Below are 15,059 nucleotides of genomic sequence, written 5' to 3'. Positions count from 1 at the left end.
CCTCGTCTCCTCAGGGCTCGCTCTCACTCACCCTCCCCGAAGCGTTTCTCATCACTAGGACGAGACTCAGAGAGGACCGGTACCCGCCCAGCCGCTGTGGACAAATGAGGCCGGGGGGAAGCGGGCAGAGTGGCCAGGGAAGGGCCTCCGGACCCAAGATCCCTAATGTGTTCACATCCCCAATAGGAAGAAGCGTCCCTCTTGAAAAAGCAGGAAGAACGCTGTACGTGGGCGTGACCTCTGACCCCTTACAAATGGTGATGTGGCTATTAACCAACCAGCCCCTTGCTTGGCACCACAGCAGGGGAACGGTGCGGCCAAGGGAGGGAGCTTTGGGGCCCCCTACTTCGTTGGGGGGGGTGGTCACTGGGCACAGGCAGTGAGCCTGGAGACCCAGGGGCTGGACGGAGGTTTCCAGAACTCGGGGCTTTGTGTTTGGTGTCCAGCCGCTCAGGCCTTCTCTGGTGACCACAGGGGCCAGTTGTTAAGCAGCATGTTCAGAAGTGCATTTCAGAAGTCACGGCGGTGGCGAGGATGGGCCGGAGGCGGTGGAATCGCGGGCGAGGTGGCCACTGCGCTGACCCAGGCGGGACACGGCGCCGGCACCTGAATCAAGCCGACGGCAGCCACGCCGCCGAGCAGCGAGGCGTACCTGGAGGCTTGGTGCGGAGGCAGAAGCCGCGGGACGGGCACCGCGCGGAGCCACTGCGCAGGAGCCTTCCGGCCCGGCGGCGTGGACGACGGGACCGACGGGACCGTACTCGCCGCGGCAGGGCGGAGCGCACGACAAGCAGGTGCGGGCAGAGCGAGGCCTCCGGAACCTTCCGACGGACGCGGGCCTGACGGTTCGTGGTTACCGGTGTTTTCACTGCCGCTGCCGCCAGCACTACTGCGACCTCCATCAACGCTACGACTATCATCACCACCACCACCACCACCACCATTAACACCACCACCGTGACGACTGCCACCCCCGCTCCTGCAAAGACGGACCAGCTCCGCTGGGCCAGGGCTTCTGAGGTCACAGGATGTCCTCCTGCGCTGCCCAGTCAGAGCCCGTGTGCCGGACCCGGGAGCCTTTCCCTCGCGCATGTATTTTATTTAATTCAAGCGAGGGCTTCGGGGGATCGTTGAGACCAGCAGGTGTGGGAAGACTGGTCCAGGGAACCCCCTTCCCCAGTCCCATAGGCTGTGCTCCCCCAGGATGAGCCCCCCCTGGTGGACACTCCAGTCCACCCTTGAGCGCTTTCCTCTCCAACCGAGGACCCTTGGTTTCGTTCACTTCTGGAATCTTAGCCCCAAATCCCATGCCACGTAGTTAGAGTTAGGGGCTCCTCTTTCAGGCAGGTCCTTCCTCATCTCTGCTTCTTTAAAACTGTCGATCCAGGGACTACTTCCACCAGGGACTACTTCCGGCATGGAGATAAGCCCACCTCTGATGACCCCACTCGCTCCCCGATTATTTCTCTGTTTCCCCTGCATCTTCCCTGAGACTGAGCACATCACGGCCAGGAGCCCGTTGTTGGGCAGAAGGCAGGAGAGATGGCCTTGATGTTGTAGGAAAATTCTGTGGGTCTTACTTCAGCTTTCCCATAAAGACAGCTTTCATATAAATGCTAGATATGATTGGGGCTGATTGAATTGCAGTTCCCAAAACTGTTATGGCAAACAGAGAAGGAATCCCATTGGAAAACCACGACATGACTAACATCTTGATTTGGGAACATCAGTGCCCCAAACCCCAAGTTTCCTTGTGGGTTTACAAGAAACTTTCTTGGGATGCGCACTCTTATAGACCAAGGCAAAGAGACAATGAATGAAGTTTAATTTCTTCCCCTGTTTTCGGGGTGTGTGTGTGTATGTGTGTGCATGTGCACACGTGCACACACATCTTTATCTAGAAAGCAAATGAAAAAAAAATAGCTATACACCAACTCCAGTGATAATAACTTCATTAGGAGTTAGCATTTACTCAAATTTTAATTGATTTCTTACGTATTTTAGTTTTAAAAATGAAAATAGCCTTCTTGCAACAGTTGGCATTGGAATTCTAAGAGATCCGCTTTATATATACAAAAAACAACCGCTTTATCTGATGAACTTTCTGGTTTTAAATTAATGTTCCTAAATTCGCAAAACCTACAAAAAACTGTTCAGGCGACCATCAAGGTTCAAAGCTCACAGAGTCACATGCCTAAGCAGACTTCTGAAAGTTCCTCAAAAAGATGCATGCTATTACATCTACTCTTAAATTTCTCTCTCCCCTGCAATCCGAATAATTCTAAAGAATTTTAACCTTTAGAAAACAAATCTTGACCATTGAAATTTTCCACGGACTGGTGTGTTCGCACTTAACCCTTGCTCACGCGGCGAGCCCACTTTCCTGCCGGAATGGGGTTTCGTGGCCGTCAGAGACTGCTCACTGTCCCCTAGAATCAAACCACTCTTTTTCCCCATTAGTTAGAGGCAATCCCCTTTGATGGCAAATGGTGGGCAAATGGCCACTCGGCTAGAAGACACCATGCAGCCTCCCTTGCAGCAGAGACGGTCTTAGGATTTGAGACCCACCAACAGGAAGCTATCAGGAGTGAGGATATCTCAGCTCCCGAGCACTGCCCTCAGTTTCTCTTTCTCCCTAGATTACTGCATGGAGGAGAAGAAACTTCTGCCTGATGAGTCTCTGTGTTACAACGATGGAGACCAAATAACAGTGAGTATTTCACTGAGGATCAAAGCATTGTGAATATCCAGGTACACTGCTCTGAACATCAAGGGTATTTTGCATTTACGTTGTGAATCCTGCAGGAGATGAGATTAAATATGTGCCGATCACATGGAAATTTAAAAAAATAAAGAATTTTAAGTAAGAATTGTTCAATGATGATAGTTCTCTGGTCTTATTCCCAATATTCCGGTGTTTGGAGGCTCACAAGCTGCTGACTCCAACAAATACAGGTGACCTTTGAAATATGTAAGTTTGGGGAGCTGCCCCCCTCATGCAGTTGAGAATCCCCGTAGAACTTCTGACTCCCCAAGAACTTAACTACTAACAGCCCACAGTTGACCAGAAGCTTTACCGATAACAAAAGCCGTCAATTAACACATTTTGTATTGTTATATGTATTAATGTACTGTATTCTTACAAAAAAATAAGCTAAAGCAAAAAACATAATTAAGAAAATCATAAGGAAGATGCATGTATAGTATCTATACAAAAAAAAAGTCCATGTCTAAGGGACCTGTGTAATTAGAACTTACGCTGGTCAAGGAGTAACTGTAGCTAGTTAAGAAAGTGCCGGCTTTTCATAGTCTGGAGTGAAATTGGAATTTTATAAAATTGTACTTTGAAAGAAGCCAGGGCCATGTTTTCAGTTCACATTACAGGCCTGACTCCACATAGTTTACAGGCTAAGAGACCTGAGAAAAATGTAACTAAAAGGAAGTAATCAGGGTGAAGATGATTTAAAAAAAAAAGTAACCTGCATTATTGCCTCAGGCTATAATATTAACAATTATCGATTGTAACATTGGAAAGACATCAGATCATTGAAAACCAGGTTTATAATAATTCTGAATGGCTTTATGAGTTGGCTGATGTCCATTTTTACTTAAAAACATTAAATTACGGAGTTCAATCAGTCATCAAACATTCATTTCTACTCTTCCTTCGTTCTTGACGCTACATTAGGTACGACATATTCAAATATATGAACACAATGGCTGTATTTCTGGTCCCGAGAGAGCTTGCAGTTCATTCCATGGTCTCCAACTACTCCTGACTGTGCAGCTCTTACAAGGAAAAAAATAATAATTTAATGCTCCCAAACACACATATTTACTTATTTAATTATTAAATAAAAACACTCCAGGATATTAGGTACATTATAAAATATTCACAAAAACATAGCTTTTAAAAGCTAATATTTAAAAAATACATATACATGTACGTCCCCATGCTTCCTTTCCATGTCCTAGGGGGTCGGCTTGACTACACCGAACATCTCACTTTGGAGAGCAAAGCGATCGTGTAATTAGTATATCGCTGTCTCTCCTGCATATCGTTCCCTCGGATACCTCCGAAAGTAAGTTTCAGGACGCTTTTCGCGAATAGGTGCCCAACGTGAAATCAACAACCTAAACTCAGCCAGAGTCACAGTCCCAAGTCCTCAGAATGTATATTTAGTGCATAAGGAGATGGCTTTCCGCTAGGACTGGCTGGGAGGTCGGAGGGCCATGGGTCCTCCCCGCCATTTAGGGCAGTCCCACACTCAGTCCCGAGCTCACCACTCTGCAACTCAGGCTCGCAGAAGCCACAGAGGCCGCTGGAGCTGGAAATAAGACCAGCTTTATAAATCGGACGCTGTTATTTGGACAAGTGTTTTCTTTATCGTCGTAGACTGTTATGAGAGACTTTGCAAATTGTGGTTGGTAGAGTTGGATCACTGAGAGGCTTTTTTGGAGTTCTATGCTAAAGGGGAAAAAAAAGCCAAGAAAACCCAGCCACAAACAAAAAAAAAAAAAGGGAGAAAAAAACAGCATTACTTGTCTGACCAAAGACGAGTTGGGTAAACACCACTGTTTGCACACATATAATGTGATATTGTGCTTGTGTCTAGCATTTGTTACCACTGGGAGGATTGATCTCTCAATAATAATTACAGTCGCACATGTGATTTTGTTTCATGGGATCACTCACTATGCGTATGAGAACTGAAACTGAGAAGCAAACCTACTTATGAACGCCTGATACATCCATCGTACTTTCAGCTTTGGCGAGAGAAATGAATAATCTGATTATTTTGGCAAGATGCGTAGATGTCATGTTAACCAAAAATCCTTATCGAAGGATAACACATTTGGCAAGTCATTATTTGGCGAGGGTAAAAGAGAAGTAAATCATTAGGCACAGGAGAAGTTATGGCAAAGTGCCCAGCACAGTATGTGCACTTAATAAACATCGGTTGACCCTAATGAGAAGGCATGGATAAATCTCGTCTCCTTCCTACAGATCCTCTTGTCTGGAGGAAGAACTCTAGTTCAAACACACATCGGTATACCATGACAGCTCTTTAAAAATTAGATTACCTGTGTGTAATATTACTACCCATGCATAATATGTAAAGTCCTATAGCACGAGAGAAATAGATATGAAATAAAGTTCTACTTCTTTTGTGAGTCATTCTAACCTAGTAGTATAGTTAAGACTGTGTGCCTTTAACAAGGCTATTCGTGTCTGCCCACAAATCTCTCTCCTCTGGCTTGCCAGGTATTGAATCTCTCACAATTAAGGTTATTCTTTTGGAATGAGGTACCATGTCTCCAAAAGGCTCCTAAAATAGTAAAGATTCTGCTATTATTTGCTCATCAACATCTTCAAGTACAAACTGGTTTATCATCTAGGCAGCCACTTAGAAAGCTCAAAGGAAATAGGACCATGAACAGGTAAGTTCCGATGAGGCGGGTCAGGGCAGAGAAGCTCACTAAGGCAACAGAACATGTTACAGACCTGCCAGAGAGGGTGACTGGCCCCTGAGGACTCTCTCCATCCAGGATGCTGGCCCTTGAGACATGAGATAAGGTTACCGCTTTCTAAAATTAGGAAACAATTCTCCCAGCACCACTTTCGAAGAATGCAAACTATGCCCACCTATTTAAAATAATGTTATAGGACCTGAAATCACAGACACACATCCAGTCACACACATGCAATAGGTTCTGCTCTGAGATCTTTGTTGTCTTTCACAGATTGTGATTTGCACACTTATATTTTTACGTCACCCAGTCCAACTTCGAAAACTTCCGTAGAGTTTCCTGGTTTCATTTCCATACGCTTTGTACATCCCTTGTTAAGTTTACTTTTAGGGCTCTTAAAAAAATTATGAACGTAAGCTTTCATTTATGTTTTCTAATTATTGTTTGAGTTGGAGGGAGCTAGTGATTATCACTTATTAATTTTTCAAATGGACTTATTTTATTTTGCCTGTAGTCTTTCAGTTTCTTTAGAATTTTTTCCAAAATATGATCTTATCGCATTTAAATTCTGCCTTCTCCTCGTTTGCATACATTTTATTACTTCACTCTGTTGTTAATTACACTAGCTAGTACATTTCAAGCAATGGCCAATAACATGGGCCACTGGGCATCTTCGCTGTGTTGCTGTAAGAGAAATGCCCATTTTTCATCATTAGCGAACTTTTAAATATGAGCTATTTTGGATAACATCAAGAATCTATCTAGTTCTATTTTCTAATAGATTTTAAACATCAGAAATAAAAGAAAAATCTTGTCGAGCACTTCTCAGTAGTGATGAAATGATAACGTCCTTCTCCTTTGACTTGCTAAGATGAACCATTCTTGCCTCCCCAGATAAATGCTAATGATATCTGTTCTTCTTAATAATATTTATTTTTTAAAATGATTTTGGCTGATCTTACATACTTATTCTTTCCGAATGAACACAAAAGATAATTTTTAAGACCAGGAAGCCAATAAAATTAAAAATTTATTTCTTTTCATTGTAAGGAGATAAACTTACAATGAAGAGATCTAAACAGAAAATTAGAAAAGACTCTTTTACCTAAGCAGAATTATCTTAATTAGGAGTTCAGTTTTGAATGCATAATTACTTCTAGTACATGTAAATAATTGTTTATAGAAAGATTATTTAGTATTTGGGAGATGAAATTAAAAGCAGACAAATGAAAATGAAACATAAAACAAAAGAATAAAAACGAATAGATTAGCAGAACTGCTGTTGCTATAGCTTAAAAATTGCAATATAAGAAACAAAGATCAAATTTAACCCCATATTTTAAAGTATATATCTACTGCATAAAGCTAAGCACCTACATGATAGTTATAATAAAAATGTAATATTAAAAGCAATATGCTATCTTACGTACGTAAGTGCAATAAGTACTTTATTGATTCTGATGCCCTTTTTTTTTCATTTTAGTATCTCTGAAATTAAGATGCAACTAAAATCTAGGATAATCATGACTAAAATTTTAGCCAACGTTTTTTCTTCGTGATGCATAAAATAATGCATTAGAGTTGAAAATTGGTGGTATCTCAGATTCGATAGAATACAGCAAGTATCAACTTTTAGGGTTCTACAAAACAGATCTCCCTATCTTTATGTTTGACACATTTCCTTCTTTTTTTAAATGTTATTGCTATGTGTGGCGTTGTAAAAAGTAAACCAAATTAACCTTTAATTTCGACGTGAGGAACCTGAGAACTTCGGGATTTGCTCTAAGGTGATCGGAGACAGCTCAGGGAGTCGCGCACTAGAGGCCGGGCTGTAGGGGCGGTTGCAGGAGTCCAGGCAGATGTGCGGGCCAGCGTGCGATGCATGCCAGGGCGCCGGCACCGGACTCACTGGTTTGTAGCCAGTTTTTGGTGGAGTCAGTAAGTAAAATGATGCCAAGGCTGACGAACTCTCAAGTGACTTTATCCAGGAAAGTAAAACAGGCGATTATTATAGTGTTTCCCAGCTGGCACTGTCAGCGTGAGAAGTCACTGGTCCTCTCTGTCCGCATCTCTCTCTTCTCTTCTCGTCCGTCCCGCCCATCCCATCGCCGCCTGCTCTGCCTGCTTACCTCCTCACCGCAGATAACAGCAATGGACCAGTTACGACTCTTCTCAGCAGAGCCCCGGATCAACAGGACGAAGACCAGGGATCCCCCCATCCCAGAAACAAACACAAAGGAAATGCTTGCAGACAGCCCTGTGGATGGGAACGGTTCTATGCAGGGAATTCGACCCAGAGAAACGGACCCGCTACCACAAACCACCTTGCCCTCCTTCCAAGTGTGAAAAAAAAGGAAAGAAAAGAAAAGAGTATTTGCATAGACGTGAACATCCCTTGTCACCACAATCGACCACCAATTTCAAAAGACTTCTGCTAATCCTTTGAAAAAAAAAATTCTCTTCGGCTCTTTTACGAATTCTTAAAATGAAAAGGAACAGAGTCCACAGTACTTGGCCAGTTTTAATCTCATTATTAGTAGAGTCAGTGAGAGCCCTTCACCTATTACGTCAATGTGCACTCACCTTCTGCACAGCTGCTTGAAAAGCCTGTTTAATTCTCTTGCACGAATCAGGTATCAGTTTCGTGTCCTGAGTCTCCAGACTTGTGTCTTGCAAATCCGCGTTCTCGTGGAGTTTGAAAATTCTGTTAATGCAGTGAGTGTCATCTTCCGATATTCTGTTAGGATCCATCTGGGGGGGGAGGGGACGTGTTAGGACATTAGAATGTTTAACATTAATCAGTCTGCTATTTGATAAAGTGTGACTCAAGAACCAAAAAGCCTCATTTTTGCACGTCTTTATGTCCCCAATGATTAATAGCTAATACGATCATCCTCAAATTGGGGAAAACATTGATTTCTAATTCATTTTTATAAGTGGCTGATCATCATCTGCAACAGAAGTGTGTACGCGTGTGATTCATGGCGAAACTGTCACAACCGGCTGACCAGGTGAAGTCCTCACGGGGGAGGGTGTGGCAAGGAAGTCCCACGTGGTGGAGGCAGGTAGAGAAAGCTTTTTGCCTTTAACATGCAGCGTGCTAGATGGGAAGGCCCCTTAGATCTTCAAAGCATGAAGCCTACCTACGTAAACCCAGTGAAATTAACATCATCTTTAATCAATTAATTAATTAATGTGCATTTTAATCAGCCAAAAAAAAGGCAACAGGAATCCATTCCCTAGTCCCAAGGAAAACCTGAAGCCGGAGCATGATTTTCCTTTTTGCCGATCCTCTCATGAGGATTTCTCAGCCTGGTGTGGCCCATCTGTCATGGGGGTGCCTGGAAGTGTGTGTGTGTGTGTGTGTGTGTGTGTGTGTGTGTGTGTATGTGCGCGCGCGCGAGAGAGAGAGAGAGAGAGAGAGAGAGAGAGAGAGTGTCTCAGGGATGAGGAGGTCAGTGTGGGGTGAGCCGGCTATGTGGACGTGTGCTGAGGGGGTGCTAAAATTCCCGTCCCACCCAAAATGTCCCGATCGAGTTATGAGCCGGGCCTCTAATTAACCATGTGCCACCCTAAGAGCTTCCGTTAGTATTATTGTTTTCTTGAGATTCTCTGCCCACTGCACCCCGGTCTCTCACGAGCCTTTGTAGTGGTTCCAACTGCCAAGTAAAGGTTGGAGATAATTAGCTAACGATTGTTTTGATGGTAAGTTTTACCTGTTGTCCTTTTCTTTCAAAAAATTCACGGTACTTCATGTACATTTACTTATTAGTAGATACAGATTAGATGAAAAACCGGGGGGAAAAAGGAAAAATTACAGAAGTTTACAGCCAATAATACCATTCCATCTCCATTCCATGGTGTGATTATCTTTTTTTTTATTTTCACATTCAGAATTTTCATTTAATTTTTTTAGCAATTTATAATCCTTCCTGCCCTTTCTTTGAAGTTAGTGTGACAATTTTCTATAATATAATTACCTTTTTTAAAGTAATCGGAAAGATGTTTGAGCTTATTTAAGATCCATCATAAATAAACTGAAGAGTGTCCTATCCATCTCCGAAATTCTCAAGATAAAATGACAGCCTTTCAACAAATGAACATCCACGTCTACGGATTTTATTCCTCCAGTCTTGTAAAAGATAAGGCTTCTCTACCCATAATCTTGGAAAGGCATCGCTCATGAAGCAAAACTCTTTGCAGACCATATTTACTTTTCATATTGTCTTTAAAATAATTAGTACAAATCAGAATATGTGAGTTTTTACATAAAGAAAGCTTTCGATCACATACTTCAAAAAAAAAAAAGGTTCACTTATTCCAGTAAGTTCCCACAAAACCAGAGAAGCCTGGACCACTGATGTGAAGGGTCGTTGAGTTCAGACCTCAAGCAAGAAGGAGCATGCAAGGGCCTCAGCTGGCTGGCCACCAGGAAACTGCTGAGCCAAAGGAACAGCGTGGTGTCAGAGGGGACCCTAAAATTGGTTCAGCCCAAGTCCTGCCGACAAGCTAAGCAGCACCTGTCAGAAACAGCAGTCTGGAACACTCTCATTACCGGAAGTGAGGCCTAAACACCTGCAGCATCTCTGGCTCGGGAGAACTGATTAGGAATGCAGAACTCAGTCACTCCCCTCCCACCCCGCGCCCTGCCTGGGGATCTGCATTCTAAAGAGATCCCAGGTGATCTGCATGCACATTAGTGTTTGACAAGTAACGTTTTCAAATATAGATTTTCTACGATTAAATGACTCCGGATTTCCTTGCACACCAATTTTAAAGTGTTTTCACGGGTAACACCAGTTAGTACCAGAGTCCAGCAACACTTATCAATAGTTAATGATCTCAGGCAAAGAAATATGACGCAAAGATTCCCCCCACCCCATAAAAAAACACGTCCATGCCCAGATCCCATTCAATCAGCATCCCAAAGGGTAGGGGCCAACGCAGTCTCTCCCAAGCGTCTCCACGCGCCACTGAGAACCTCGGCTTCGGAAGACAACATCGGAGCTAAAACAGATCACACATCACAAACTGCTGTCCCAGAAGACATCAGTACAGCATAGCCTAATTAATTGTGATACACTCATTTATTTACTTTTCTTTACTTAAAGATCATAGTGAGAAATTTATTTTTAATCTACAAATAAATGTCTTTCCCACTCCAGGCCTCTGGCAGCTCTTGTTTCTGAAAATGGAGGCCAAGAGGGAGGCGTGGCAGTGCGAGGGCGGGCGGGCCCACCCACACGCGGGCCCACCCACACGCACACCCACCAGGGCCTCTGCCGCCTGGTCTGCCTGCCAAGGAGCAGTGGGGCTGGGCGGGGCACTGGGGCTGGACACCCCACAGCGCTCATCCACCGCCTGAGAGACTGCCTCCTACCCCACAACCCGCCTCCTGACACAGCGGTCTGACTCGTTTACAGATTAGCTCATTTACCTATTGCACATTAGAAATGGATATATTTCTAGTGTCGCAAATCTTTTGAAAAACTTTTTCGGTGAACTAAATTTGCCAAAGACTGGGCTCGATGCTACGAAGAAGGTAGTGAGCAAAACGGTCTTTAACCTTCTTGGAACTTATACGCCACAGAGAAACACAGAAATTCATTTTAAAAAAAAAAAAAAACCAACCACTGTAAACTGAGTTACAAATGGATTCGTTGTACCTAGAAATGTCTGAGAACGTTAAGTAAATCTTGACTGTGTGACTTTAAACAGATTTGTGAAATGCATTTATCAGATGATGTAGTTCGTATAAAATGAACTCAGTCTTTTTAAAAAATTTAAAAAAAAAAAAACTTCCTTGAAACTTAATCGTGTGGAGGTTTCAGTGTGGCAGGATGCTTGACATTTGTGTGACTTCGTTATCTGTCTTTTCAAACCAGCAGCCCGCACACCTCTGCATCAGATTTTGGGCAGGGACTGCTCCCCCGCTTGGGTAGCAAACAGCCAGGGAGGTCGGTGTGCATCACGGGGGATCGGTGTGCACAGAACGGCAACAGAGACTGAGCTTTCTGAAAAGCTTATCTCTAAACTCGAATATGGCTATAGAGATGTTAAAAAAAAAAAAAAGTGCACATAAATTTTACAACCAACTTTTTGAAAGTTTTTTTTTTTTTGTCTTTCTTTTTTCCTTCTTTTTTTTTTTTTTTTTTTTTTTTTGTAAACCAAAGTATGAATACTATGTGGTAAATATATAGCACAAGCCACATGGTATTTTTTCTTTGGCAAGGTCGGTGGGGAAAAAGCCAATCTGCACTGGATCTAGTATTTTTTTTTTTTAATCTAGGCAACAGCAATCTACAAACATTCAGAAGGCTGATTCACTTTTCACTATTCAAACATGAGTTGAGAAGGAAAAAAAATTTTTTTTTTTAAGTCACTGTAATTTTTACACTATTCTGGGCATTCTTCTAAGTGCATTTAAAACTAAATTGAACTGTTTTTTCTTAAGGATTTGTATGCCTTTTCTCCTTAAATCAAAACAATAAAACTGGTCCCTTGCTCTCATTTTTTTCCTGTAAACTGCAAACACATTACCTGATACTAGATGATTTAATTCCAGTTCAAATGCCTTCAAAAACAACTTTAGGGGAACTCAAAAAAATGATCTCTTATTTGGTGCCCAGTTCTAATCAAAGGAACTGACATAATTGAAAACTTTAAATCAATGACAGGTCCAAGAGAGTCTCTTCTCTTTAGAACTTTGAAAGAAGGCCTCCGGCACATATAGAAGTGGAAAAAAAAAATTGCAGCGCAAACTCCCACGTACCCATCATGAGCTTCAACCATTGTCAAGGCCAATCTCGCTTCATCTCTAAACAACCACTTCCCTTCCCCCACCTTCACCACCCATTATTCTGAAACAATCTCCAGACTTCACAGCGTTCCATTTGCAACTACTTCAGTGTGTATATCTAAATGATGAAGCTTCCTCTAGGTATCACACTTAGATACCATGGTCAATAAAATGCAGCCGGATCTAGTGGTGTATTCTTATGAATACATTGCTCTGTATCATACTTCTTTCCTGAAGGAGATGATGAGCTTTTAAAAATGCAGCACAAAATTGGGTTCAGAGTAATGGCTAACATATTTTGCATAAGTCTTAGAGAAACTCAATCTTCATGCCATTTAGGAAAATTGTACCCAGAAATCTGATGGCATTACCTTCTCCAAATGAAAGTGTTCCAGCTAGGCTTACTAACCTACATGTTTACTTTGGAAAAAGGGTTTGAGAGTTTCACTATTATCTATGTGACATCAAAGCCGATAAGTTATGATAAGTGATTGTCAGAAGCCTAACCCCCTCAGCCTGCCACACTACTGATATTGAGAATTCCTACCAAGAAGCCAAATGACCATAATAAGAGCCCAGCAGGTTACTCTCCTACCTGGCCATGTCGATATCCATGGTTCTGGCCAATCTAAGCTGCTCATGGTCCCTAGAACTCATTCATTCCCTATGGCTCCTTCAAGGCCAAACACTCACTTCAGTGTTACCGCCATGAAAATGCCCAATCCCTAAGAGGTCAGGAAAGATAAAAGGTAGAGGACTAGAGCATCTGCTATTCCTTTTCTGAATGCTGCTCTCTGGTTTGGCTAAGAATTTTAAGTCTCTTGTAAGCGTCTCAATTACCTGGCCCACGGTATGCATGGTCAGTGGACACTGTATTTTGAATAAATGATTCTTAGCCCGTATCCCATAGCAATTAATAGTGTCATGTGCAGCGCAGGCATTGAACACAGAAGCATTGCGGGGGGGCGGGGGGGGGACACGGATGGGAAAAGGAATAAACCACTCATTCTTGACTGCAGCATGTTCCAATGAAAGAAAAAACGTTTCATCACTTTCATGCAGATTTGTTTAATCTGTGTTGCAAGTAAACCACTCAAAAGTTATTTTTTTAGGGGGGGAGAAAAAAAACTTCTCGATAGGTAAAGATTATTTTTATTACCATACAATCAAACTAGTCCTATAAAACGCAAACTAGTAGACAATGAATATTTAACAAAAAGCCTATGATTACAAGTAATGGAGTTCAGACTCTTGGCACACACATGTCAAAAAACCCATCCGACCCGAGCAATGTCATGTTTTTACGCATCCAGTTTGGTTTGGTAATCACCTTTGAATCTGAAAACCAATGAAGTCCAAACCCAACTCTCTTTTCCCATAAAAAAATGCACAGTCAGCCCCCCACTTCCTCTGAGAAAGAGTTCACAGCACCAGACGAGAATATCTGAATGAATCCAACCAACTGCACTGCAATTTCCAAGAAAATACAAGAGCATAAACCACCAGAAAACATAATATGACACATTTACCCCTTCCTTTCTAGCTCTCGCTAGTCTCAAGCTGTCTTCCTCGTCTTTTGAAAGGTTGGTTATTTGTTAGACTGCAGCGAGGCTTGTCAGGGACGAGAACGTCCCCACCTTCTCACACACCTTGCTCGCTTCCTCCGCCCACCTCGGTGGAGAGGCACAGGGTCCTTTCCTTCTCTTTCACCCAGTGCAAGCTGACCCCGGGGTCGCGCTCGTCATTAGGCGCATCTGAGGGCTTCGGGCGTCACCGCCGCCCGAGGCTCCAGCGGCCGCCCCCGCCCCCGCCCCGAGCCTACCTGCAAAGCAGCAGGCCCACCCCCTCCAGGTGGCGGGCGGGAAGGGGGAGGGAGGGTCGGTGCCTAAGTGGAGGCGCTCCGTTTTTTTCCCAAATGGACATAAGTTAATTCTCGGCTCCCAGTGAGACATGGAAGGGGAGGAAAGTGCGTGATCATTTCCAGGAGAGGTGAGCGGCCAATGCCGTGTCGCCGGGGGAAATTCAAACCGCTAGGACGCGCCCGCCCGGCCGCCCCGCGCTGCGGCGCCGGGTGCGTGCGCGGGGGCCCGAGGCCGGGGCGCCGGGCCCCGCGCCAGGCTGTCCCCGCGCCGCACGGCCTCTCGAGAGAGTGGCTTTCCTCCCCTGATCATGCAAGGTCCGGGGAGCCGGGCCGGGCGGCCAGACGCAGTGTCCCTCCAGGGCGGGGGGCGAGCACTCACCTGCGCTCGGAAGTAGAGGAACAGGGCGACGCTGCAGACCACCTGGCCCAGCCCCAGCCCCAGCAGAGCCAGGAACACGGAGCGCGAGGCGGCGGCGGGCTGGTGCGGCGCGGGCGGCGGCGGGGCGTGCGCGGGGCCCTCGTGCGGGGCGCCGGGCCCGCCGCCGTCCATGTCCTCGGGGCCGCGCAGGTACTTGGTGCAGTCTCGGCTGGCGCGGCGCATGGCGCTCGGCGCGCTCGCCTGCGTCTCGGTCGCTCGCCTGCGGCTCTGCCCGCCGCCCGGGGCAGCGCGGAGCCAGCGCGGGGCCAGGCGGGCCGGGACGTGGGGCGCGCGGGGGAGCGGGCGGCGCGCGCGGCCGCCCCAACGCTTATAAACCCCTCGCGGAGGGCCGGCCCCGCGAGCCAATCAGCCCCGGCGAGGCCGCCGCCCCCACTCCCACCGCGGGCGCCCCTTCCTTCCTCGCGCCCTCCCTCGCCTCTCGCCCCGGCTCCGAGCCGCCCCGCCCCGCCCGCGGGCCCTCGCGGGAGGCCGCTGTGGGCCGGTCCAGC

General features: G+C 45.2%; 1 protein-coding gene across 2 annotated transcripts in view; it reads right to left on the bottom strand.

Annotated features, from left to right (window-relative positions):
* Positions 1-14,766, bottom strand: part of TNFSF11 (TNF superfamily member 11) — a 29,075-nt gene extending 14,309 nt beyond the window's left edge. The window contains exons 1-2 of one of the 2 annotated variants that reach the window (XM_016158188.2): positions 14,512-14,766; positions 8,056-8,223 (exon numbers count right to left, since the gene is read on the bottom strand). In XM_016158188.2, the coding sequence (XP_016013674.2) occupies positions 8,056-8,223; positions 14,512-14,733 (390 nt within the window). In that variant the 5' untranslated portion in view covers positions 14,734-14,766. Of the gene's footprint in view, positions 1-8,055; positions 8,224-13,920; positions 13,938-14,511 lie in introns of those variants that run through there. The other variant, XM_036228923.1, reaches the window with a different exon arrangement.
* Positions 14,767-15,059: the final 293 nt, after the last annotated feature.

This window comes from Rousettus aegyptiacus, unplaced genomic scaffold, assembly GCF_014176215.1.
Source record: "Rousettus aegyptiacus isolate mRouAeg1 unplaced genomic scaffold, mRouAeg1.p scaffold_m13_p_11, whole genome shotgun sequence".
In the NCBI taxonomy this organism is placed as follows: Eukaryota; Metazoa; Chordata; class Mammalia; order Chiroptera; family Pteropodidae; genus Rousettus; species Rousettus aegyptiacus.
The sequence above is the reverse complement of the archived record's forward strand: the minus strand, read 5'-3'. Positions and strand labels throughout refer to the sequence as shown.